Here is a 25,210-nt window from a genome sequence, read left to right on the forward strand (position 1 = left end):
AAAAAAAAACATTTATGCTGTGTATTAATATAAATGTATATGTAAAGAAAGAATATCTAATAAAAAATTGTAAAGCTTAATTGGTTAGGGGCTAAGATGTTTTTAGACCTAGACGGAGGTCTTAAGTTAATAGAGATATGATAGATATGGATTTTTTAAACAATTTTATTTTTTAAAGACTTATTTATTATGTATATAGTGCTCTGCCTGCATATACATGCACAGGCCAGAAGAGGGCATCAGATTACACTGTAGATGGTTGGGAGCCACCATGTGGTTGCTAGGAACTGAACTCAGGACCTCTGGAAGAACAGACAGTGCTCTTAACCACTGAGCCATCTCTCCAGCCCTAGATATGGATTTTCAACCACAGTTTTAGACTCAACAAGATAGGAAAGATGTTTACTTCAAGTTTTCCAAATATGAATAGCCAAATAACTATGAATGTAAGTTATATAATTACTGATTGTTTTGTGGTTGTGCCTGCTGTATGTAGTTTATTTTATTAACGTGCAATAACATAAACTTATGTTATGTTTTGTTTTGGCTTTTTGAGACAGGGTTTCTCTCTGTAGCCTTGGCCATCCTGGACTTACTTTGTAGACCAGGCTGGCCTCGAACTCACAGCAATCTGCCTGCGTCTGCCTCCCGGGTGCTGGGATTAAAGGCGTGTGCCACCACGCCCGGCTATAAACTTATGTTAAAAAGGAGATATAATAATAAAAAATGAAAAAAGAAAAAAAAAGCACTTATTTAATTGGGGGCTTGCTTATAGTTTCAGAGGTTTAGTCTATTATCAACATGGTTGGGAGTATAGCAGGCATGGTGCCGAGGCTGGCCTTGAACTCACAGAGATCCATCTGCCTCTACCTCCTGAGTGCTGGAATCAAAGGCAAGCTCCACCACACAACTCATATGCCACGATCATGGAGCTAAGACTGGAAGACAGTTAGAAATTACTTACCTGGGCTGGAGAGATGGCTCAGAGGTTAAGAGCATTGACTGCTCTTCCAAAGATCCTGAGTTCAATTCCCAGCACCCACATGGTGACTCACAAACACCTATAATGTGATCTGATGCCCTCTTCTGGCCTGCAGGTGTATATGCAGGCAGAATACTGCATATATCATAATAAAATGCTTTTTTTAAAAAAAAGAAAAGAAAAGAAAGAAATGACTTAGCTAATTATGCATAAGGCCCCTAGGTTCACTCCCTAGCACCTTATAAACCAAGCATGGTTACAAATACCTTAATCCTCAGGACGTAAAGGCAGGAAGATCAGAAGTTCAAGGTCACCAGGCCAGGCTGCACTACATGAGATCCTGTCTCAGAAGAATAGGCTGCAGGGACTGAGAGATGGTTTACACCACTTAGAGAGGTCCTGAGAGTTGGGTCCTTACATTGATGTGACTGAGGGGAGCCAGGCCACAGAGACCTACACAGCTGTCTCCCCACCGATCCCAGAAGGGCTATCTATCCACTTTTTGGTCTTCAGTCCCTGAATGATACAGCTTCCAGATCCATGATCTAAATGCTTAGCCACTCTAAGGAAAAGCATTGCTTCCTCACCCCCACATCCTTCCGAATCTCTCAGGGAAACATTCTGATTGGTCCAGCTAGGGTCACAAACTCATTCTCCTCTGGCCAAGGGGATTATCTGTGAACTAGGTGGCAGAAGTGAGCTACACTCCAGTGGCCAGGTAGCTAGGATCACATAAGCCAGCAACTCCGACCATAAATCCAGGGCAAAATAAGGAAAATGTTCTTTTTTTTTTTTTTTTTTAACACAATGTTCTGCCTGCACTGCATGCCGGAAGAGGGCACCAGATCTCAGTATAGGTGGTTGTGAGCCACCATGTGGTTGCTGGGAATTGAACTCAGGACCTTTGGAAGAGCAGACAAGGCTCTTAACCACTGAGCCATCTCTCCAGCCCCTCTTTTCTTTTTTACTTACCCTGGGTGATTGTATGTGGTGTATGCACACCATGCTTGTGCGTGTACCAGAGGGAGTGCATGCGCTAATGCAGGTGCCTTCCTTGGTGACCACCTTGATCCATTATTTGAGACAGAATCTCTCTCATTAGATAGGCCAGGCAGGTCTCAGACTCAGAATTCCACCTGGGTCTGGCTTCTGAGTGCTGGGGGTAAAGGTGCGCACGGCCACACCTGGCTATGGCTTATGTTTTGAAACACAGCCTCTCACTGAATCTGGAGTTCACCATTTCTGCTAGAGTGGCTGAGCAGTGAGCTCTGGGTGCTTGGGTTATAGATGTGCTGCAGCTGGTTTTCACGTGAGTGTTCAGAGTCAGGCTCGAGCAGGTGTTCAGCTGTCAGCACTTTACTCACTGAACCCTCTCCCCAGCCTCAGAACTGATTAAAAACAAGAAAAACGTGTGTGTGTGTTATGTGTCCCAAGTGTGTGAGTGCCTGTGCACAATTGCCACAGCACTCATGTGGAGGCCACAGGGCAAGTTGGAGTCAGCCTTAGCCTCCATTTGAGACAGACGGTTAGCTGGCTGGCGACCATCTGGGGATTCTGCCCATCCACTGAGGTAACAGACTCTGGCTACTGTATCCGGCTTTTCTTTGATGTGGGTTCTATGGCTCTGGTTTTAGATTTTTTTCTTTGGCTTATTTGGTCGGCTGGTTTGGTTTTGGTTTTCGAGACATGGTTTCTCTGGATCCATGGGCATCCTGGAACTAGCTTTGTAGACCAGGCTGGCCTAGAGCTAACAGAAATCCTGCTGCCTCTGCCTCCTAAATGCTAGGATTAAAGGCATGTGCCACCACTGCCCAGCTTTAACTCAGGTTTTCACAGGTGTACAACAGCTGTACTCACTGAGCCATCTCTCTGAACCCTGTACTAATTTTTTGTTTTTTGAGACGGAGTTTCTCTGTGTAATAGCCCTAGCTGTCCTGGAACTCTCTTTGTAGACCAAGCTGGCCTCGAACTCACACAGATGCACTTGCCTCTGCCTCCCAAGTGCTGGGATTAAAGGCGCAAGCCACCATACCCAGCTCCAAATTTAAAACAAAATCACACACAGACACAGACAAATGGGTATGCAGTCACTTCCGAAAAGGGTGTAAAGATGAGGGGGCTCCCAACCCACCCACCAGAAGGCTGTTAAAAGTTTTCTCAGAGAACAAAAATTTTGATTATTCCCAGTGGGACACAAGCAAGCAGGACCAGACACCGGCAACCAAGAGGACCCAGAGCCCTAGGCCCAGAAGTCCTAGACAGAGCACACACTGCCTAGGCCCAGCACTCACTGATCATCATACCCAGCTCCTGGCAGACAGTGTTCAGCCTCCAACACTCTGGGGCCCTGGTCATTGGCCAAATTTTACATGCACTTCCAGGTCCCATCTAGGCATCTCAGAGGTCTAATTCGATGATGGGTTGTCAAGGCACCAGGTCCGGAATGGGATGCTTTGGGTGTCCATGGTCCTCACCCATCTTCACTTCACCAAACCTAGAGTCCGGTTTGCAGTTGGCTTCCTCTTAGTAACAGCCCCAAGTCTAGTCGGCCCTCCCTTCAGTTCCCTAGCCCCATAACCATCTCCCTAGGAGATCACAAGGCTGAGCTGGCCCTGACTGCTTGCTGCTTTTTATGCAGCCCCTCTCAGACCTATCAGAAGGATTTCCAGCAGCTACTGGCGAGTGAAATAGGATGTAGAGCTTTGGTGCAAGCCAAATCTTTTTTTTTTTTTTTTTTTTTTTTTTTTTTAACCAAGACAGGGTTTCTGTGTAGCCTTGGCTGTCCTGAACTCACTTTGTAGACCAGGCTGACCTTGAACTCACAGCAACCCACCTCCAGAGTGCAGTACTGGGATTATAGGCTTGTGCAACCACACGGGTTGAAATCCTACCTCTTAGTAGTGAAGCAAGGGAGGAAAAGGGAGGGAACAGATGAATTGTTCACATTAATTGTGCAGAAACAGCTGCTGCCAGCTCCTGGGGACTTTCAACATCTTTTACTACTTTACATGCCAGCTGCAAAGCAGCATACAAATGCAGGGGTTGGACCCTGCACTTCACTCCAGCGCCCAGGTTATCTAACTAGACCCACGAAGGGCTGGGCCATGTCACCTGCACCAAAGAGACAGCTTATACTTTACAGCTCATGTTGCCAACTGACAAACTTGGGCGAGATATAAAGGACTCATCCTTTTCCAAGTCAAGGCTGAACAGAAAATGTCAGCAAATTAAATACCAATGTTCTCTGTGTGTATCCATTTCAAACAAATTTTAGTCTCAGATTAATCATTGGCTCATATTCTGAAGGGAGAACACAGGCGCCAGTTTGGTAACTTCAACAGGAGGGACAGTCCCTACTATTCTTTGATCAGGTCTTCGTACCCTAGACCACTGCTTCTCAACCTTCCTAATGATGCGACCCTTTAATACAGTTTCTCATGTTGTGGTGATCCCCAACCACAAAACTTTATTGCTATTTTATAACTGTTTGCTACTGCAAGAACCATCATCTAATATGCAACACCCCACCACCACCACCACCAGGTTGAGAACCAATGCACTAGACCAGGCTCACCTTGAACTCAGAGGCCTGCCTCTCCCCGCCACCCCAAGTGCTAAGATTACAGACACGCACAACCTGGCCCAACTCCATTCTTTTTAAACTTCCATTAATTCTTGTACCTGTGTTCATATTAACTGGGGGGGGGGGTCTTAATTTTATGTTTTTACTTATGTGTGTGATGGAGAACAGATACCACAGCACGCATTGACGCCAGAAGACTGCTTTGTGGAGGTCATTCTTTCCTTCTGTTTTTATGTGGGTACTGGGGTTAAAACTTAGGTCCTCAGGCTTGTGCATCAAGTACCTTTACACTGAACCATTCTGCTGTCCCAATTTTAGTTTCAAAATATATTCGTGTGTGTGTGTGTTGGCACCTGTGCTGATGCCAAGAGAACACAAAACCCCCAGAGCTGGAGTTAGCCTGCAGTTGAATCACATGACATGGGTGCTGAGATTTAAACTCAGGTCCTGCTGTGTGTGATGGCACACCCCTTTAATCTCAGCACTTGGGAGGCACAGGCAGGCAGATCTCTTGGGTAAGGCCGACCTGACCTACCTACACAGTGAGTTCCAGGACAACCAGGGATTCGTAGTGAGGCTGTGTAACATTAAAAAATACGTATATGGTGTTTTGCTTGTATGTCTGCATCACATGTGCAGTGCCCACAGAAATGAGGAGAGCACCCATGTGGTATCTCTAATTTGTCTCTAACTCCAGTTTTAGGGGACCTGATAATTCTCTTCAGGCCTCTATGGACTCCAGACACACATGTAATGCACAAACTTATGCAAGAAAACACTCGTGAACATGAAACAAACAAAACCACTCAATCCTGACTGGCTCCAGCTGTCTATGGAAAGGCAAGTTAGGCAACAGAAAGGGAACCTCTCAGCCAGGCGTGGTGTGGCGCACGCCTGTAATCCCAGCACTCGGGAGGCAGAGGCAGGCGCATATCTGTGAGTTCGAAGCCAGCCTGGTCTACAAAGCGATTCCAGGACAGCCAAGGCTACACAGAGAGACCCTGTCTCAAAAAAAAAAAAAAAAAAAAAAGAAAGAAAGAAAAAAAGAAAAGAAAGGGAACTTCTCTTATGAGTCTCAACAGAGGAACTAGCTACAGGTAAAAAGTTGGCAAATTAGGGCTGGAGAGATGGCTTAGAGGTTAAGAGCACTGGCTACTCTTCCAGAGGTCCTGAGTTCAATTCCCAGCGACCACACAGTGGCTCCCAACCATCTATAGCCTGATGCCCTCTTATGGCATGCAGGTGAACCTGCAGATAGAGCACTCATATATATATATATATATATATATATATATATATATATATATATATACATACACACACAGACACACACACAAGAAACTTTTTTTTTTTTTTTTTGGATGAATCCCAAGGTGTCCAGAGCTTCTGGCTGGGTCCTCCAGTCTTGGTTCAAAACAAGAGTCTAAGAGCATTGAACACACCTTTATTCAAGTAGAAGTATGAAAGCACGTTCCTAACCCAAATGCGTACATGTGATTTTTACAGATTCTGCTATTTAGGGATGAATCAATCCTCTGCCTCAGTCACCAGAGGTGACTATTGGTCTCCATAAGTAAGAGTATACATGTTTGATAGGGACAAAAAAAAACATGCATTTTTTTTCATTTGCTTTTACATTTAGATCAATTTGATATATTTCGATTTTCTTGCCCTGATGAGACACTATGCTTGCTGATGGCAAAGAAGTAAAATACAGTGGTAGGACTATCCTAGAGGTTAGCCACAAGGTTTACAGAGTGAGCGGTATATTTTATATATTGGTTGAGGATTCCTAGTGAACATTACATCTGAACTATGAAAGCCTCAACTGCTTGACTGACAACTAGAATTTTAAGTAATACTTTTCTTACTCACAAAATTTTATGAAATTTAAGATAAAAAAAAAACTTTGACACCATGTAAAGAATTATGAACTTTATCTATGTAGTATAGGCCAGAGGCCCTGAACTCAATACCTGTGATCACTTCTATAAATCAAAACAGGCATGATCTTTTATATGGCCTGTAGCTTGTGTTAAAATACAAAAATAAAGCCCAGGCACAGCAGCACATGCCTATAATCCCAGCTACTTGGGAGGCAGGAAAAGTGTGTGAACCCAGGAACTCAAGGCCAGCCTGGGCGACAGAGATGCATCTCAACACAAATGTATGGCAATGCACAAGTGCGCACAAAGCCCTATGCTTCAAACTGCCCTGGCTTGATGAAGGGACTGGAAGGCGTACAAATAAAGAAGCAACCCTAATGGTTAAGGTCTTACCAGGAACGGCCCTGCCACTCTCTTGAAATACTGTCTAGCATCACTAAGGAAAGCAACATCTTTACAGGAAGGCTGTATTTCCTTATTCTGATTTGTGTGTTCTTTGTTTACCTATCAAAAGCAGACCTGAGCACTGACCTTCAATATAGGCATATAAAAGAATTCTAAACATACGCATACATGCAAAGTAGGCACTGAATGAATGTAGATAGTCCAACAGGAGTCTTACTGGCTCCCTGATGTCATCTCTTTTAGAGGGCTGTGGATGCAAACACGGCAGTTAAAAACTTGGACATCACTTGCAAGTGTCTGGGTGCCTGCCACGAACTGAGGAAGACTGAATCCTCCAAACTTATAGATGGCTGATGTGGAAACACAACTCTTTAGAGAAAGGTTCACCATAGGAAAGATGATCCCACAGCTGCTGTATCAGCTGGTGAGAAGCTTATTACCAGAACATCATTTAAAGATGCCTAAGAGAATGCAGAAATCAACAGGAAGCTAAGGGTGTGGCTACAGAAACAACAGCATGTAGGGACCTCAGAAAAGAATAGGCCTGATTCTCCTTTGGAGAGCACTCAGGCTAAGAACAGAGACGGCCCACTGATAAACACTGGTACATTAACAGCATCCTAGGAAAACATAAGAATCAATTTCAAAGAAAACATTTTAATGTATAAGCCAAAATTAAAATAAATTCACTTAAATGAGTTCCATAAGTAAAATATTCGTACCTACTTAGAATACTTATTAAAGGATGCTGTGAGAAAATGACTGCATTCACCAATTATCTGCTGGATTCAGTTATTCTGCAGTAAAAAGACTAGGACTAAATAGGAATAATTAGACATGGAAGTAACCATTTTCTTTCCAATATTCTTGATACTGAATAAGGCCTGAAAATACAGTGGTTGTTTCTATCAGTCTCACCTGGTGCAGATGTTCTGATCTTACCACTTACATCATATCCAGATTCACACCTGGTACAGATGGACCCCTGCTTACAGATTTGCCACATTCATACACCCAAGTGATTTCTCGCGTATAGATTCTTCTATGTGAGTGAACGCTGGGGTATGACTGAGTTTCCTCACATACACACCTCTTCTCACAGGCTTTATGCATGGCACAAATTTGACACTGAACAAACAAGGTAGTTGACTGATGGCTTTTTCACATTTGACAGTGGAATTTTCCTCCAGTACAAATTCCCCAACTGTGACTATGAAAATAATCTGAAGAATGTACCACATTCTATATATCCTAGCACTGATTTACAGGAGCCAATGAAGAAGTTAACACCAAAAGAAGTTTCCTGATATTCACATTCAGTGGGTTTCTCTCTGGCACAAATTCTCTGATGCTGAGCTATTGACTGAAAACGTTACGACATTCAGTACGTATATGACTCCTCCTGGCCTCAGTTTTCACATATTGAATGAGGCCTGAACTTGACTAAATGTCTCCCCAAATTCACTGCAATCATAAGGTTTCTCTTTGGTATAGACCCTTTCGTGTTGGATGAGTTGTGCTCTTTGACTGAAGTTCTCTTCCCATGCATCACAACCAAAGACCCTCTCTCTAATGGGGACTTCCTGTTGCAGCGTAAGATCAGGATTGTGACTGAAACTTCCCTCATAATCATTGTATTCATATGATTTCTCTTTCCTGTGCATTCTGTGGTGCTGAATAAGGCATGAGGTTTGGCTGAAAGCTTTCCCACACTCATTACATTCATGCAGTTTCTCTGTGTGAATTCTCTGATGCTGAATAAGATGGGAATTCAATCTGAAGTCTTTCCCACATTCAGTACACGTGTAGGGCTTTTCTTGGAAACGAGCCCCTTGCTGTGTGGCAGAGGGCAGCCCACATTCCTCATGCTCATAGGACTTCTCTAGATGATGTGCCCTCTCATGTCCAACTAGGTGTGAAGTATGGCAGAAGTCACTGCCACACACAGTACATTTACAGGCCATGTCCTTGTGAGTTCTCTGGTGCTGAGTAAGATGGACACTTCGACTGAAGACTCTTTCACAGCTCCCACACTTGTAAGACTTGGCTTTGGCATGAGCCTTCTTATGTTGAAGCACATCTGAGCTCTGGCTACAAGACTTATCAGGTACATCACAGGATCTTTCAGATGCTTCACATTTGTAGGATTTCTCTCTAGTATGTATTCTTTTATGTCGACTAAGACTTGAGCTCTGACTAAACGATTTCTCACATTCCTTACATTTGTAAGGTTTCTCTCTTGTGTGGATTCTCTGATGTCTAGTAAGAGCTGAGGCTTGATGAAAGGCTTTCCCACATGTATCACATTTATAGGATCTGTCAGTGGTAGACATGCTCTCCCATTTATTAAGGTGGGAAAGGTCCATTAAGCTTCCTTTATAGTCATTACTCTGAAAGTTCTGTGTTAGGTTTATGGGTTCTTGTTCACCAACAGCTGGGTTCGGGTTGAAATTCATGTCGTACTTACTGTCATCAGTGGTCTGTATTCTAAGCACTCTCTGATCTGTATCAAGTGTGGAGTCTAGGCTGAAGCTTTTCTCAGGTTCACTGCTCTTCTCACTGTTGAAGGTTTTCTTGCTGATTGTTATTTGTCTAAACTCTCTTTCCAGAAAGAGAAATTTTCTCAGGATCTCCTGGAGCCTTTCTAATCTGTCCTCAGACTTATACACCTCTTTGGTCTCAGGAACTTGGGTAATATCCTGTTTGAATTTCCCTACTCTCACTTTGTATGAATGTACTTCTTCTGAAATTTTCCGCTTAGGGATCAACAGCTTGTTTTCTTCTCTGGTCTCTCCATCTAATACAATATATAAATAGAAAACGCAAATGTAATCTGTACCTTGTGTTTAAAAAATAAATAAATAAAAACTGGAGGAAACTAATAATGTAGCATCCTCAAAGATAAGCCAAAAAAAAAAAAGGAGCAGCAGCACAAAATTTCAACAGCAGATGTAAGGACAAAACCAGCAGGAGCAAGGTAGGGCGGAGATGGATCAAGGAATGATAGAAACAGGCTATTTCAGAAAAATGAGACAATAGCCAGTAAGAGATTTCAAAAGAACAAACATAAGAAGGGGTTAAAATGTGCTATAACTTGAATTGGGACCTAGCATAACTTATATGACAGAAATTAAATACACTGTAGAGATAGGCAGGCCCTCTCTACTCCAGAACAGCATGGCTCTGGGTATTCAGTATGAACTCAGTCAAAACTTGGCTCAACACTTTGACTTCACTTCTCCACTGATTATTCTGACAGACTCTGCCTTACTCACCTGAATAGTCATCTCTTATGACTTCTCTATTCTTAGTTTCCAGATCAAACACCTGTAGATCTTGTTCCTGGTGCGAGATCCCATCAGGCTTGGAAATTGGAAATCCTGCTCACAGAGAAGGAAATGGAATATGGCAATTTATCCCCAGATGCTATACTGCCCTTTTCTTTCTTAATAAATAAAAAAGATAAGTTCTGAGAAGGCTTTGTCAGGAGGACCTGGAGAATGAAGAGAACAAGGTCCTCTGAGGAGTTCAGTTTGTACTTTGGTAAATGGTGTGCTAAGGGGAGAGTTCATAACTTGGAAGAAGCAATTTTCATTTAAATATAATTCAGGGAATTCATGCATGGGTGTCCTGTCTTCACAGAACTTATCGTTAGTATCCCTATAGCCTAGGGCACAATGTTGGCATTAGACCTGGTCTACAAGCACCAAGTGGTATCCTAAAAACGTACTCCAAACATCTGATATACAGTAAGTTACCAGCAAATCAGTAATAAATGAATAAGTTTAGCAAAAAACGTTAAGACATACAAGTTTAATAAAGATCAGCAAAACAGGAATTATTTGGTTCTTCTGCAAGGTAAAGTAATGGCTGAAACAATTTACAATAGAATTATAACTAATAAGATGGTTTTATTTATTTATGTGTTTTTGGTTTTTCAAGACAGGGTTTCTCTGTGTAGCCTTGGCTGTCCTGGACTTGCTTTGTAGATCAGGTTAGCCTCAAAGCCACAGTGGTACACCTGCCTCTGCCTCCTGAGTGCTGGGATTAAAGGAATGCACCACCAAGCCCGGCAGTAAGATGATTTTAAAATCCCCAACATATTACTACAAGGAATTGACAGATGGCTCAGTAATTAGAAACACTTGACTGCTCTTGCAGGAGTAAGTTTGGTTTCTATAATCCATATTGCAGCTCTCATATGGCTCAGCAGTTAAGAGAGCATACTGCATTTACAGAGGACCTGAGTTGGATTCCCAGCACCTATGACGGGCTGCTTACAACTGCCTATAAATCCAGCTCCAGCAAATCAGATGCCTCTTCTAGACTCTAAGGGTACCTATGTTCACACCTGCTGTACACACATACAGACACACACAAGCAAAGTCCTTAAAAGGAAAAATTAGTCAGGTGGTGGTAACGATCCTAATGCTATAGGAAGGCAGAGGCAGGAGGACCCTGTGAGTTCAAGGCCAAAGTGGTCTACAGAGCAAGTTCCAGGACAACCAGGGCTACATAGAGAAACTCTTGTCTCAACAAAACAAACAGAAAAGAAATCAAGTTGGAAACTTCATTCTTCTAGCTAGCTTTGATAATACCAGAAGGCGCTGTGCTATGCAGGATATCGGGCAGGAGACATCAACAGCCTTATCCACCATGAACCCTTCAAGCTACATACAGTATCTCCTTGTTAGGCAAGGTATGCCCAACTAATACAATACTGTTGTGACCTTTATGGAGATCACCAAGCACTTCCTGATTGGATTTGAGGTCTATTCTAAAGCACAGAGTGTGTGTGTGCCTGACACTGTAAACCTGGTCAGAAGCTCACAGTTGGGTAGATTATAGGTCCTACTTCTTTTTTGATAAAAGATCATGGTGTCGAGTTATCGTCTAATCAGTGCTGCTTACAGCTGTGGTTAGGGAAGATTCTATATGCAGAACCTTTTTTAGGGCAATGGTTAATGCAGAACATGGCATAGATACATGCAACAAAACAGACATAAAATGAGCTAATCTAAAAAAACAAAACAAAAAAATTTTAAGGGCATATGGCCTAGAAAATATGAACCCTGGGAGAACAGGTAAGAACTAGAAAGATCTGAACAGTCTGCACTAATAGTCAGAGTTGAATGCTGGGTGGTGGTGATGCACGCCTTAAATCCCAGCACTCGGAAGGCAGAGGCAGATGGATCATTGTGAGTTCAAGGCAAGCCTGGCCTACAAAGCCAGTGCAGGATAGCCAAGGCTACACAAAGAAAGCCTGTCTCGAAAAACAAAACAAAACAAAAAAGACTGAGTTGAGAACAAGTAACTTTTGAGTGCTCAGCCCTAAAGATAACACATCTGTACCATCCCTTCCAAGACTTAAGGAACATTACAGAAAGGGGGAGGAGGTAGAGTGCTGTGAAATAAAGGTTGTTTGCTTTCATGCGCTCACAGTACCAGTGGTTGGTTTCCTGCACTAGACTGGGCTTATCTACATTCCAATATGGATAACAGAGGGATTCAGAAAGCCCCACCTCTCCCTGGCTCAGCAGCACTCAACTCCCAGGCACCCACATGGGGGCTGGCTCACAACTGTAACTCCAGTTCCAGGGGACCTGACACCCTCACAGATAAATGCTGGCAAAACACCAATGAACATAAAATAAAAATACATCTTTAAAAACAAAACAAAACAAAAAACTGGTCTCGGGCATTACCACTAATAATGATCACTGATAGCCAGAACCATGAATCTTGTATCCTGCACTTTTTTTTTTTTTAATGTATTTATTATGTATACTGTGCTTGCCTGCATGTATGCCTGCATGACAGAAGAGGGCACCAGATCATATTATAGATGGTTGTAAGCCACCATGTGGTTGCTGGGAATTGAACTCAGGACCTTTGGAAGAATAGCAGAACAGTCAGTGCTCTTAGCCTCTGAGCCATCTCTCCAGCCCCGTATCCTGCACTTAATAGTATACTTAAAAACAGCTTATAGAAAAAGTGGGGTCAGGCGTAATGGCACATGCCTTTAATCCCAGCACTCAGGAGGCAGAGGCACGCAGATCACTGAGAGTTTGAGGCCAGCCTGGTCTACAAAGTGAGTCCAGGACAGCCAAGGCTACACAGAGAAACCCTGTCTCAAGAAAAAAAAAAAAATAACAAAACAACTTATAGAGTACCAACTTTGCATCCAAATGTCAACATAGTAAGAACTACTCAATTTTATAAAAAGGGCATTTGGGGACTAGAGAGATCGATCAGATGTTAAGAGCCCTTGTTGCTCTTGGAGAGGATCCCAGTTTGATTGCCAGTACCCATGATGGCCCACAACTATCCATGACAACAGTTCCAGAGTATTCAATGCCCTCTTCCTACCCACACGAGCTCCTAGCATGAACAAGGAACACATATATGCAAGCAAAACAGACAAAATAAAATGTCTTAATCCAAAACAACCAACCAGTTTTTCAAGGGCTTTTGGCCTAGAAAATATGAACTGTGGGAGAATATGTGAGAACTAGTAAGATCTGAACAGACGCGCGGATGGCATTCACTGCTTCTGATTTGTACTTGGGGTTTAAGTAGCCAATCACCTTCTGGACACCTAACTAGGATCTTTCATGTCAGATGAAAATACTGTTAGCTACATTTAAAAAGCTGCCTTTATGATCTTGGTGGCACATGCCTTTCATCCCAGCACATGGGAAAGTAGAGACAGGTGGATCTCTATAAATTCCAGGCTAGCCTGGTTTACAAAGTAAGTCCAGGACAGCCCAGGCTACAGAGAAACACTGCCTTGTAAAAGAAAAGGAAAGCTGCCTCTACACACTTTACATTCCTGGCTTGACAAAATAATAATAGTCCCAAGAAGAGACTTGATACCCTATGAGCATATACAGGGGGAGGTAATCCCCCTCAGGAACAGTCATAGGGGAGGGAAATAATGGGAAAATGGGGAGGGGGGGGAGAATGGGAGGATACAAGGGATGGGACAAACATTGAGATGTAACAAGAATAAATTTATTTTTAAAAATTTTTAAAAATTAAAAAAAATAATAATAGTCATATAGTGTAACTATGTGACTTGAGGCTGGGCTGTGGTGGCACACGCCTTTAATCCCAGGAAGGCAAAGCCCTGTAGATTTGAGGCCAGCCTGGTTTACATAGTGAGTCAGAGAACAGCCAAGGCTACAGAGAACAATGCCTGGGGGAAAAAACAAAACAAAACAAAACAAAACCAAGAAAGAAGAAAAAAAAAGAAAGAAAGAGCGAGCGAGCGCTAGGTGTGATGTTATACCACATCCATTTGTTTTGTTTTGTTGTTTTAGAGACGAGGTCTCACTGTGTAGCTCTGACCTTACCCTCAGAGAGATATGTCTGCCTCCATTTCTCAAGCACTAGGATTAAATCTGCCCACCAGCACACCTGGCCCAGTCCGTGCCTTTAATCCTAGTATGCAGGAGTCAGACTGTCTTTTCTCTAGAGGACTGGCTGGCTGGTCTACAGAGTTCCAGAATGCCTGGCTTAAAAAAAGCAAAATAAAGCCGCATGCCTTTAATCCCAGGACTTGGGAGGCAGAGGCAGGCAGATCACTGGAGTTCGAGGCTGGCCTGAACTACAAAGCAAGCCTAGGACAGCCAAAGCTAACAGAGAGACCCTGACTAGAAAAACAAAAACAAAACAAAACAAACGTCAAGCAGCAGGTGGATCTCTGAGTTCAGGTCAGCTTCATCTATAAAACAAGTCCACAGACAGGACTCCGTTACACAGAGGAAGCCTGTCTCAAAAAAACCAAACAAACAAATAAACAAAAATGTAAAAAAAAAAAAAAAACAAAGCAAGAAACACACACACACACTTTTAATGTCGTATATGATCAGACCTATTGTGCCAAAGGCACAAAATGCTAAGGAGACAAGTGTTTCAGGGACAGAGCCAGGTCCCTAGCCTAACTTTCCAGAGCCCCAATTTCTTCAGAAGTAATTACTACTCCATGGCCACTGAGATGGCTTAGTAAAGGTGCTTGTCAACAAGCCGAATAACCTGCAATCAACCCCCAATCGCCCACATAACACAAGGAGAGAACCAACTGGAAAGTTGTCCTCTGACCTCAAGATGCAAGCTGTGGCATGCACTAAATTAAAAAATAAATATAACTTTTTAAAGAATTTTGCTTTGTTTGTTTTTGAAACAAGGTTTTTCTGTGTAGCCCTGGCTGTCCTGGAACTCACTCTATATAGACCAGAATGGCCTCAAACTCACGATCTGTCTGCTTCTGCCTCCCCAGTGCTGGGTTATGGGCTTCAAAAGAAGCTTGTTAGCGGAGTGCAGTGGCACACGCCTTTAGGTGATCTATGTCAATTTGAGGCCAGCCTGGTCTACAAAGTGAGTCCAGGACAGCCAAGGCAACAGAGAAACCTGGTTTTGAAAAACAAACAAACAAACAAAAAAGCATTTAAAAAAGAGTGATGTTGCTGGGCGTGGTGGCACACGCCTTTAACCCCAGCCCTCAGGAGGGAGGCAGAAGCAGGCGGATCACTGTCGGTTCGAGGCCAGCCTGGTCTACAGAGTCTAGGACAGTCAGGATAACACAGAGAAATCTTGCCTCGAAAAACAAAACAACCCAAAAACCCCAGAAAAATAAAAAAAAATTTTTTAAAAAAGAGAGTAATATCCTCTGCTCACTATTGAGTTATAGCAACGATTAAACGACATATGTATGTATCATGTAGTATCATACAAATCACGTAGTATTAATATTGTGTATATATCATATATATTATGTAGTACAACCAGTAAATAGCCACACACTAAGAAACATTCGATGCAAATTACTGTTGCTTCTGAAACATCAAGCATGTCTTAAACTAAGCAACTTATTTATTTACTGCTTTCTAGAGCAAACACTCAAGGGACTAACCTGGTGTCTGTGACAAATACAGCCATGGAAAAAAACATGAGCTAGAAAGGGGGGCTAAGCCATGGACTGAATTATAAAGTAACCCCCCAGACAGTTTCTCTGTGTAGCCCAGGCCGTCCTGAACTCCCTTTGTACACCAGGCTGGACTCGCACTCTCAGATCTGCCAGCCTCTGCCTCCCAAGTGCTGGGATTAGACATGTGCCACCACCGCCTGGCTATAAAGTTCTTATGTCATAACCTCAACACAAAGTAAAATTAGTAAATGTTCATGTAACCTTACATTTCAAATGGAGTATGCTGGACCCACAAAGATAAATTAACTCCCAAAGATGTTAAAATACTTGCTATGGATATGCTGGCTTGGTTACAAAAGCAAGCTGGGTAGGACAGAAGTGCTTTTTGTAGTGTGTGCCCTCTGTGTGTGTGCTGAGATGACAAATGGCAAGATCAAGTTCCACCTGGTGGCATATTAGACTATACTATAAACTTGTCTTAAACTGCTACAGAATTTCTTTACTACAAAAAGTACACAAGTTAACTGTTGGAAATTCTGTATTAGATAAAAGTAACAGTAGTTTACAATTATATGTAGATCATTTTACAATTTACAACGTTTTTAAGAATACAAGCATTTTGATGCCCTGGACTATTTAATTTTTGTGCCTCCCACTTCCCCCAATCAAGGACAACATTAACACTTACTTAGGAAAGGTAATATTAATACATCAGTTGGTACAGTACCACAAAGATTCAGGGGCAAGAAAACAACTTTAAAGAAAATGGTATTGAACATGAGCAAAGTGTGGAGGTCACACAAGTAAGGCAAAAGAGTGGACAGGCTATACTTAGCACTAGAAAGAGCACACAGCATGTGTTCCCCACTCTAAAATAACAGAAAAAGATGGTCACTGAAGAGACAGGGTTTAGCTCTGTGGCTTCTCACAAGTAGCTGGCCACCAAGTGGTTCATGAATGAACTGAGTTCCAAATGCATGTGGTTTTAAAGAAGGCTTCCATATTAGAGATTCACCAAAGATCATTTGAGGAGCAGCAACTTTACACAGTGGTGGCATCCCATGGAATATATACTGCATCAACCAAGTTTAATATCTTACAATCTTGGAAAAGGAGTTTCCGTGCCAGGACGAGCACTACCGATGGAAAGCCGATACCTGGGCCATCGCTTGGTGATTCCTGCCGTAAGGACTGCAAGTGTTTCTCCAGAGAAAGCACTTGCCTGGGTATGACTCAGGGCCGGGCAGGAATTCACACAATGAGTCCGGCTGGTGGGAAGGCGGAGAAGCATGCCTATAAAGACCAAAGAGCCAGGGATGGAAAACACACTGAAGACCTTCCCAATGAGCACACTGCCTCCCCACAGGTAAGAAAAATTTCTTAAACCCAGCATGTAAGCAAGAAGGTTTAAAAAAATAAATAAATAAATAAAATTTTAAAGGCCCTACATGCCACCACAAAGAAAAAATAGGCAGAGGAAGTTTAGTTATAGACATAAATGCACAAAGAGTATATGCAAGATGAAAGACAGGCCAACAAAGAAACAAACAAAAAAACCCCACAAACGGGGTTAGGGGAGAGAAAAACAAAGTTCACCTTAAGGACACTGCCAAGAATCCTGTCCCTTCCCTGCCCATCTCAGGGATATTTCTCAATAGCACTGTGAGTTGCCTAATCCCAGGTATCCTTAAAACAACATGATTTAAGAATTTAGCTCACCCAGTATGGGGCATCTTGAGCCTTCTGTTGCTGGGGTATAGTTACTTAGGATTACCATCTAGGTGGTGTAATGTGTGGTACCCCACAGAGAGTCACACCTTTAAATAAAGTCTCTCAAACCAGCCTGTTAGGAGGTGAGTTTAAGGACATTAAAAAAGTGAGAGACTGTTGAGATTTTAGCCTTTCTTTTAAATATGTTTCTCTCTAATGGGGAAATTTCAGACACAGGGCAGAAAAGAATCAGAACAGAGCCCAGCAAGAGGATGGGGAGATCCTTAAGACTCTATTAAGCTGGGTGCTGTAGTGCACACCTTTATTCCCAGCAACAAGGAATGCAAAGGCTGTTGGATCAGATGTAGACCAGCCTGGTCTAAACAGAGAAACCCTGTCTCAAAAAGCCATTAAAAAACAAACAAAATCCCCTGCTATTTTTAAAAAGAGATTTTAAGGAAAAGAAAGGGGGGGGGGGGAGAACTTAGCCAAAACACAACCAAATTTCTCTTTGCTAACAGGAAACAGATGCCCCACAAAAGCAAGAAACACAACTGGGGATAAGGAGCAGGTCTCCTCCTGATAACCCAAAGTAACCCTAACCCTCCCAGAGGAGAGGGCCTTAAAGATGGAGAGCGGAGAGGTTTAAGACCTGATACCTGAGCATACTCTACTCTCCACCTGCTGAGAACACAGGTGAGCCGAGCAGCAGGCGGCGCTTACCCAGCGACAGCACGTTCCCGTAGTTTTCTAGCATCACTTCTCTGTAGAGCTGCCTCTGAACAGGGTCCAGGCACCCCCATTCCTCTCGTGTGAGATGCACAGCCACATCCTCGAATGTCACAAACTCCTGAAATAACAATTCTGGCTGCTCTCAGGAATGGGCTACTATGGCACATGGTCAGAGAATGAGGAACATGACAAGGAGGGCATCTAATGGCTATTTATGTTGGGGAGGAGGGAGAATAGACTAGAACACAGAGAATAATAAATCCTGCAAGTGCCCATTATAGTACCATGGACAAAGGTGGCGGTGGTGAGATGGGAAAATTGTGTCAAATCCAGGTCTCTGAAGAGGCTCTGTTCCCAAACTGCTACTAAAAGGATTCCAGGCAAGGTTTAACAAATGGGATGAGAGAGAGGTCACACTCAAGCAACAAGAAATCCTAAGGAAAAGCAGAGGGTCCCTCAGCTCACCTGGTACCTGGCTGTCAGGAGCGCAGCTGCCTGGTCTCCTGGGCTTCCCTCATGGGGAAGAGCAGGCACCTGGGGAACAGGTAGAGCTGAGGGAGGAGAAAGGAGCCAAGAGTGAGAGCAGCCCTTCCACAGACAGGGCTCCTTTTTCAGAAGACACTTCTCCTGCCCAAGATATGTGTACAGCGTCTTCCTTCACATCAGTATTCTGATAAAGCCAACCAACATTACCAGGTTTCAGGTGTGTCCACTCTTCCTCAGTAGCTGTTCCTACTGACAAGTATTCAGGACTGTGATATGGATTTTACTAGCAATCTCACTTTATCCTCATGACATAGCATTCTTCCTATGGAAGGTTAAGCATTATACCTATTGTTGTGATGAGCAAAGCAAAGCATAAGGACAGGCAGCGTTTCCTGGACAGCCTGGGCTACAAGTGAAAAATGTAGTCTCAAAAAACAGAAGCAGAGCTGGGCGTGGTGGTGCATGCCTTTAATCCCAGCACTCGGGAGGCAGAGGCAAGTGGATCCCTATGAGTTCGAGGCCCGCCTGGTCTACAAAGGGAGTGCAGGACAGCCAAGGATACACAGAGATCCTGTCTCGAAAAACCAAAAAAAAAGAGCAGGAGTGGTGGCACACACCTTTAATTCCAGCACTTGGGAGGCAGGGGCAGGGGCAGGCAGATCACTGCGAATTCGAGGCCAGACTGGTCTACTACAAAGCAAGTCCAGGACAGGCAGGGCTGTTACACAGAGAAATTGTCTCAAGCAACAAAACAAAACAAAGAAAAAGACTGAATCTATAACTCAGTTGGTGGCATGCATGATACCCTGGATTTGACTCCTAGCACCATACACTTGGGTGTGGTGTCACACAACTATAATCTCCGCACCTGGAAGGTGGATGAAAAGGATCAGAAGTTCAAAGTCATCAAGGCACAGTAAGTCCAATGCCAACCTGCACTACTTTAAAACTGTCTCAGGAAGAGTTGAAGGTGGGCTGGAGCTAAGACTCAGTGGTTAAGAGCAAACTGCTCTTCCAGAGGACACAGAGTCAATTCCCAGCACTCACATGGCAACTCAGAACTGTCTGTAACTCCAAGACCTGACACGTTCACACAGACATACATGTAGGCAAAACACCAATGCACAGAAAATAAAGATAATTTTAAAAATAAATTGAAGGGGTCTAGTGTGGTGGTGCAAACCTTTAATCAAGCACTCAAGAGGCCGAAGCAAGTGGATCTCTCTGAGTTCAAGGCCAGACTGACCTACACAGTGAGTTTCAGTACAGCCAAGTCTATGCAGTGATCTAAAACAACAACAAAAATGTTGAAGAACTTGGAAGTGATTTATCTAGGGCCACGGGTTTTTAGGCAAACTTCTGAATTTTCCCGATATTGTTTTTTGTTGTTTTTTTTTTTTTTAATATATAAAAGTTTTTGATGTTTTGCCTGCATGTATGTCTGTGTGAGGGTGCTGGAGTTACAGACAGTTATGAGCTGCATGTGGGTGCTAGGACTTGAACCCAGGCCCTCTCGAAGAGCAGGTGCTCTTAACTGCTGAACCATCTCTTCAGCCTGACACCATTCTGCCTTTACTTTGTTATTGGGCACTATCTCTGCACCCACTCTGTGAGGCTTCCATGAACAAAAACATCCATGTAGCCTCACAATCCTTCACACCCCCTCCACACAATGGCACACCCCCTGTGCTGCTGATACACACATCACCTCAGGCACGAGAGCTGGTCACAGAAATCACATACTCCTTACATAACACAACCAGCAGCCAGAATGAAAGCTGGGAGGAGAGACAAGAGTCATTGAAACTGTGGGCTGGGTATTACTAGGCAAGTCAGGTTGCAAAGCAAGACCTTGGTTTTTTAAAAAAAGAAAACAAATCTAATACATGTATATGAATGTATAGTTAATAGAGCAAGAATTTTTTTTTTTTTGGTTTTTTGAGACAGGGTTTCTCTGTGTGGCCTTGGCTGTCCTGGACTCACTTTGTAGACCAGGCTGGCCTTCAACTCAGAGATCCACCTGCCTCTGCCTCCCGAGTGCTGGGATTGAAGGCGTGTGCCACCACGCCCGGCCTTAGAGCAAGAAATTAAATGCTTGCTTTCTTGACCAAAATTAAATTATCCACAAACACTGTAGCTGCAAGAGAATGGCAGGCAGCAAAGCACACTAAATCACCAAAAAGACACAGGGTAAAGGGAACACAGGGCAATGAAACGTTTTTCAGAGTCTATGAGGAAGTAAAGGTGAGGTGAAGCTACTGAGACGTGGTAAAAACAGCCTGTATGACAATTATTTGGGATGTGGAAACGGGAGTCCGCCCACATACTCTGAAGGACAGACGGCAAGAGCAGGACGGTCTGCCTACTAAAGCCAGCCTAGAATCCTGACAAAGGGGCTCCAAGCAGAAAGAACCACAGCTGCCCCTCCCGTCTTCTTCCTCTAAGAACCATCTTCTTACTCAATCCCCTGCCTTTCTCAGATCAGGCCAAGAGTCCCTTAATACCCCCATTCTCCTGGAAAGAAGTGTGATCCCCGCCTTACCCCCAGTGAATCCCTGCTCCATTTCCATGTCCTGCAGAAACTGAAGCTCTGGGGAAAGACATTCAGACTGGCTCTCCAAAGACTGAAACTGGACCCTTGATGACTCTGCTGCTTCCTGGGATGCTATGTCCTCCATCCCTGTTCAGTGGGACAATGACCATCACTGCAGGATAAAATTGGAGAAATCATTTAGTAAGTTGTAATGTCCCAAAAGTTCATATTCTAAGGACTTAGCAAAGTATTTTACTTTTTAAAAATTAGTTAAGCCGGCAGTGGTGCCGCACGCCTTTAATCCCAGCACTTAGGAGGCAGAGGCAGGTGGATCGGTTTAAGTTCGAGGCCAGCCTAGTCTACAAATTGAGACCAGGACAGCCAAGGCTATACAGAGAAACTGCCTCAAAAAAAAAAAAAAAAAAAAAAAAAATTGAAATAAAAATTAGTTACAGATTATTTTTCCCCAAGACAGTGTTTCTCTGTTTAACATAGCCCTGGCTGTCCTGGACTCACTTATAGACTAGGCTGCCTAAAGCTCAGAGATCCACCTGCCTCTGCCTTTTGAGTGCTTGGATCAAAGGCGAGTGCCACCACATCCAGCTAAAGAAAAAAAAAAAAAAAAAAAAAAAAAAAAAGGGGGTCAGGAGGTGGTGACAAAGGCCTTTAATTCCAGCATTTGTGAAGCAGAGGCAAAGGCAAGTAGATCTCTGAGTTCAAAGCCAGCCTGATTTACAGAGAAAGTTACAGAACCCCAGAGATGCACAAAGAAACCCTGTCTGAAACTGACCTGTTCCCCCCTCTCCCAGTAGTACTCAATTCCAGTTGTCACTGTCCACAGAGCTACAATAGTCTCTAAATGCAATTAATTAAACTGATAATTTAGTAATTCGGACCCAAAAATGAAAGTGTTCATTAACAGTTTCTAAAATTAACAACAAAAAGAAAAGCATGGGAAGTGGAGCTATACACAGCTCAAGATAGAGTATTTTCTAGTATGCACAAGGCCCTGCCTTTAATCCGTAGCACTTTCTCCTTTCACAAGAAACAAGGATTGGTACCATTCAGTTTCAAAACTTAAAATCCAAATAGAATGCTATAAGAATTCGATACTATTGGGCAGGTGGCGCATGCCTGTTATCCCAGCACGGTGGAGGTGGAGGCGGAGGCAGAGGCGGATCTCTGTGAGTTCCAGGGCAGCCTGGTCTACAGAGCTTCCAGGACAGCCAGGGCTATACTGAGAAACCCTGTCTGGAAAAACCTAAAAAAGAAAGAGAAGTCGATATTATTCAGGCTCTACTGTAAATCCACAATCTGTGGCATTTAAAAAAAAAAAAAAAAAATATATATATATATATATATATATATATATATATATATATATCGATCGCAGCCAGGCGTGGTGGCGCACCCCTTTAGACCCAGCACTCGGAAGGCAGAGGCAGGCGGATCACTGTTGAGTTCGAGGCCAGCCTGGTCTACAAAGCGAGTCCTAAGGACAGCTTCGGCTACACAGAGAAACCCTGTCTCGAAAACCAAAAATAAATAAATAAATAAATAAATAAATATCGCTGGGGCTGTAATCCCAGAACTTGGGAGATGTTATCAGGTTCAGGAATTCAAGGTTAGCCTCAAAACTGTCTGGGGGAAAAAAAAAAAAAAAAAAAGCAAACAAAAACAGTAGCTAGCAGTATATATATGTATATATACACATATATGTATACACACATACATACATATACATATATGTGTGTGTGTATATATGTGTATATATAATTCAACACAGTACTATAGCATAGGGTAAATCTTTTCAAAGGGCGTAGTAAGTAGTCGTAAGTATTTAGAGGCTCAAGTTGAGACCCGGAGAAGCATGCCTGTTAAGAGTACTCATTGTTTTTCTCAAAAGCAGGCCCCTTAGGAATTATGTGGTAACCGGTCAGGCAGTTGTGCATTGCTCAAGCGGCCTGATGAATAACAACACCGCTCACTTTGGAGACGGGCCCTCCGGGCAGGCTGGGCGGCCCGCCTGCGCGCCGCACGAGGACGGGCAGCGATGAGCCTGCTGTCCTTCAGAGCCAAGGACGGGCCGGGGCTGCTCCGTCCACAGGCCTGCTTCCCGCCCCCCCCCCCCCGCCCCGCACGTCCCCCAGGGGGCGAGGCGGGCCACACGGACCCAGCCGCCACCGGGGTCCGGCCGCTGGGCTCGCAGCGGGCGCGGGGCGACCCCGGCTCCCGGGGCTTCGCGACCGATCCGGGCTGCCGAGGGGGAGAAAACAGGGCCGCGCGCGAGCCCTGCCTCCCGCGAGCTCGGGCTCCCGGGAACAGCCGCCTTCGGGCGGAACGCGGCGTCTCCTTTCCCCCGCCCGCCACCCCGCGTGTCCGTTCCCACGGCTCCCGGGGACTCACCAGGCGGAGAGGCGGACCTTAGGGACCGTCCCGTCACGGAGACTCTCCTCACTGAGGCGCGCCAGCCTTTCCGGGGCCACTCTCCTCTGCCCGAGGGCTGGCGCTTGCGTCACTTCCGGCGACGGAAGTCCACGGGGAGGGCGGTCCTGGTGAGATTCCCGGATGAGGACTAGAGAGGAGGGAATCCGGGAGGAGGGTTCAGCGCCAAGCCACGGGAAGAGGAGCCCGAGCTCGGTAGACAGCCGGGTTCCTGTTTTGCTAGGCTTTTGCGAGGCCTCTTGAGGTCTCACGGCCCTCCATGCTGATTGGCTGCATCTCACACGGAAGGCGACAGGTATCGGAAGAGATTCCGCCCCCCCCCCCCCCCCTGGCCCCAGGGAGCGCGCGCAAGCAAGCATTCCTAGGCGGAATATGGGGCAACACTAACGTCGCCTCCTTGAGCCCTCATAGCCATGTGACCAATACTGGTTTGGGCGGGCCTTATTTCTTCTAGGAAGCGCCTGACCCCAAGTTGCCCACCGAAGGGGACGAACTAGGACCCCGGAAAGGGGCGAGCACATTATTCCCAAGATTTTCCTGCCGGGCCACACTTTGGGATTGCCAACCCCTTCCTCTTTCCTTGCTTCCCTGCCACCATGAGGTGAGCTGCTTGCTCTCTGCTGCTGTGTGCTGCCGCACTACAGGCACAAAAGGAACACAAGTTCAACTGAGAATTGTCTGAAACTGTGACACAGAAATAAATCACAACCGGGCGCAGAGGCACACGCCCATAATCCCAGCATTTAGGGAGCTAGGCAAGCGGATTGTTGCGAGTTCGAGGCCAGCCTGGTCTACAAAGTGCTTCCAGGACTGGCTCACAACCACCTGTAACTCCAGACGCAGAGGATGTTCTCTTCTGGACTCCCTTACACATATGGCGCGCGCGCGCGCACACACACACACACACTTAAAACAAAAACACTGCCTACAACAGGTGTGGTGGCCCATGCCTATAATTCTAGCATTTAGAGGCAGGTGAGTTCCCTCTCTGAGTTCCTAGCTATCCAGGGCTATATAAAAAGACCCCGAACAAAATTTTTAAAAAGAAAAATGAGAAGAGGAGGAGAAAAGAAAGAAACCAGGGCTCAGGGATTATAACAGAATTTTTAACAATGTATGGGTGTGCTAGGTGGTGATGGAGCACTTTTAATCTCAGCACTCGGGAGGCAGAAGCAGGCAGATTGGATCTCTGAGTTCAAGGCCAGCCTGGTCTAGAGTGAGGTCCAGGACAGCCAAAGCTACACAGAGAAACCCTGTCTCGAGAAAGAAAAAAATTAGGGCCAATTGTGGTGACACACACACCTTTAATCCCAGCACCAAGAGGCAGATGCAGGTGGATCGCTGTGAGTTCGAGGCCAGCTTGGTCTAAAAGCGAGTCCTGGACAGCCAAGGCTACACAGAGAAGCCCTGTCTCGAAAAAAATACCCCCCCCCCCCGCAAAAAAAAAAAGAAGAGGAGGAGGAGGAAAGAAAGAAAGGTGGAAAGAAATTAAAATGTATAGGGAGCTTTACCTGTGTCC

At 44.4% G+C, this 25,210-nt stretch overlaps 1 protein-coding gene across 5 annotated transcripts; it reads right to left on the reverse strand.

Annotated features, from left to right (window-relative positions):
* Window positions 1-8,204: 8,204 nt before the first annotated feature.
* Window positions 8,205-24,005, reverse strand: Znf655 (zinc finger protein 655). 5 transcript variants are annotated; one of them, XR_007832396.1, is made up of 7 exons: window positions 23,653-24,005; window positions 21,256-21,418; window positions 18,693-18,778; window positions 18,219-18,345; window positions 16,886-17,078; window positions 10,132-10,236; window positions 9,610-9,653 (listed from the first exon to the last, which is right to left on the reverse strand). XR_007832396.1 is itself a non-coding variant. In XM_051162883.1 (6 exons), the coding sequence occupies exons 2-6, from the start codon at window positions 21,389-21,391 to the stop codon at window positions 10,215-10,217; spliced, it is 507 nt and encodes a 168-aa protein (XP_051018840.1). In that variant the 5' UTR covers window positions 21,392-21,418; window positions 23,653-24,005; the 3' UTR covers window positions 10,144-10,214. The 5 variants fall into 5 exon arrangements, 4 of the variants coding, with proteins under 4 accessions (XP_051018838.1, XP_051018840.1, XP_051018839.1 ...); XM_051162883.1 differs by lacking the exon at window positions 9,610-9,653 and having other exon boundaries at window positions 10,144-10,236; window positions 16,943-17,078; XM_051162882.1 differs by lacking the exons at window positions 9,610-9,653; window positions 10,132-10,236 and having other exon boundaries at window positions 16,306-17,078; window positions 23,653-24,004.
* Between the last annotated feature and the right edge of the window lie 1,205 nt (window positions 24,006-25,210).

This window comes from Acomys russatus, chromosome 19, assembly GCF_903995435.1.
Source record: "Acomys russatus chromosome 19, mAcoRus1.1, whole genome shotgun sequence".
Taxonomy (NCBI): Eukaryota; Metazoa; Chordata; class Mammalia; order Rodentia; family Muridae; genus Acomys; species Acomys russatus.

Coding starts and splice junctions, on each gene's coding strand:
- Znf655 (XM_051162881.1), bottom strand. CDS start 21,391: ATGGAGGACATAGCATCCCAGGAAGCAGCAGAGTCATCAAGGGTCCAG. Junction 10,237..21,255: donor GGAGCAGGGATTCACTGGGG/GTAAGGCGGGGA, acceptor CTCTGTGAGCAG/GATTTCCAATTTCCAAGCCT. Junction 9,654..10,131: donor CATAAGAGATGACTATTCAG/GTGAGTAAGGCA, acceptor ATATTGTATTAG/ATGGAGAGACCAGAGAAGAA.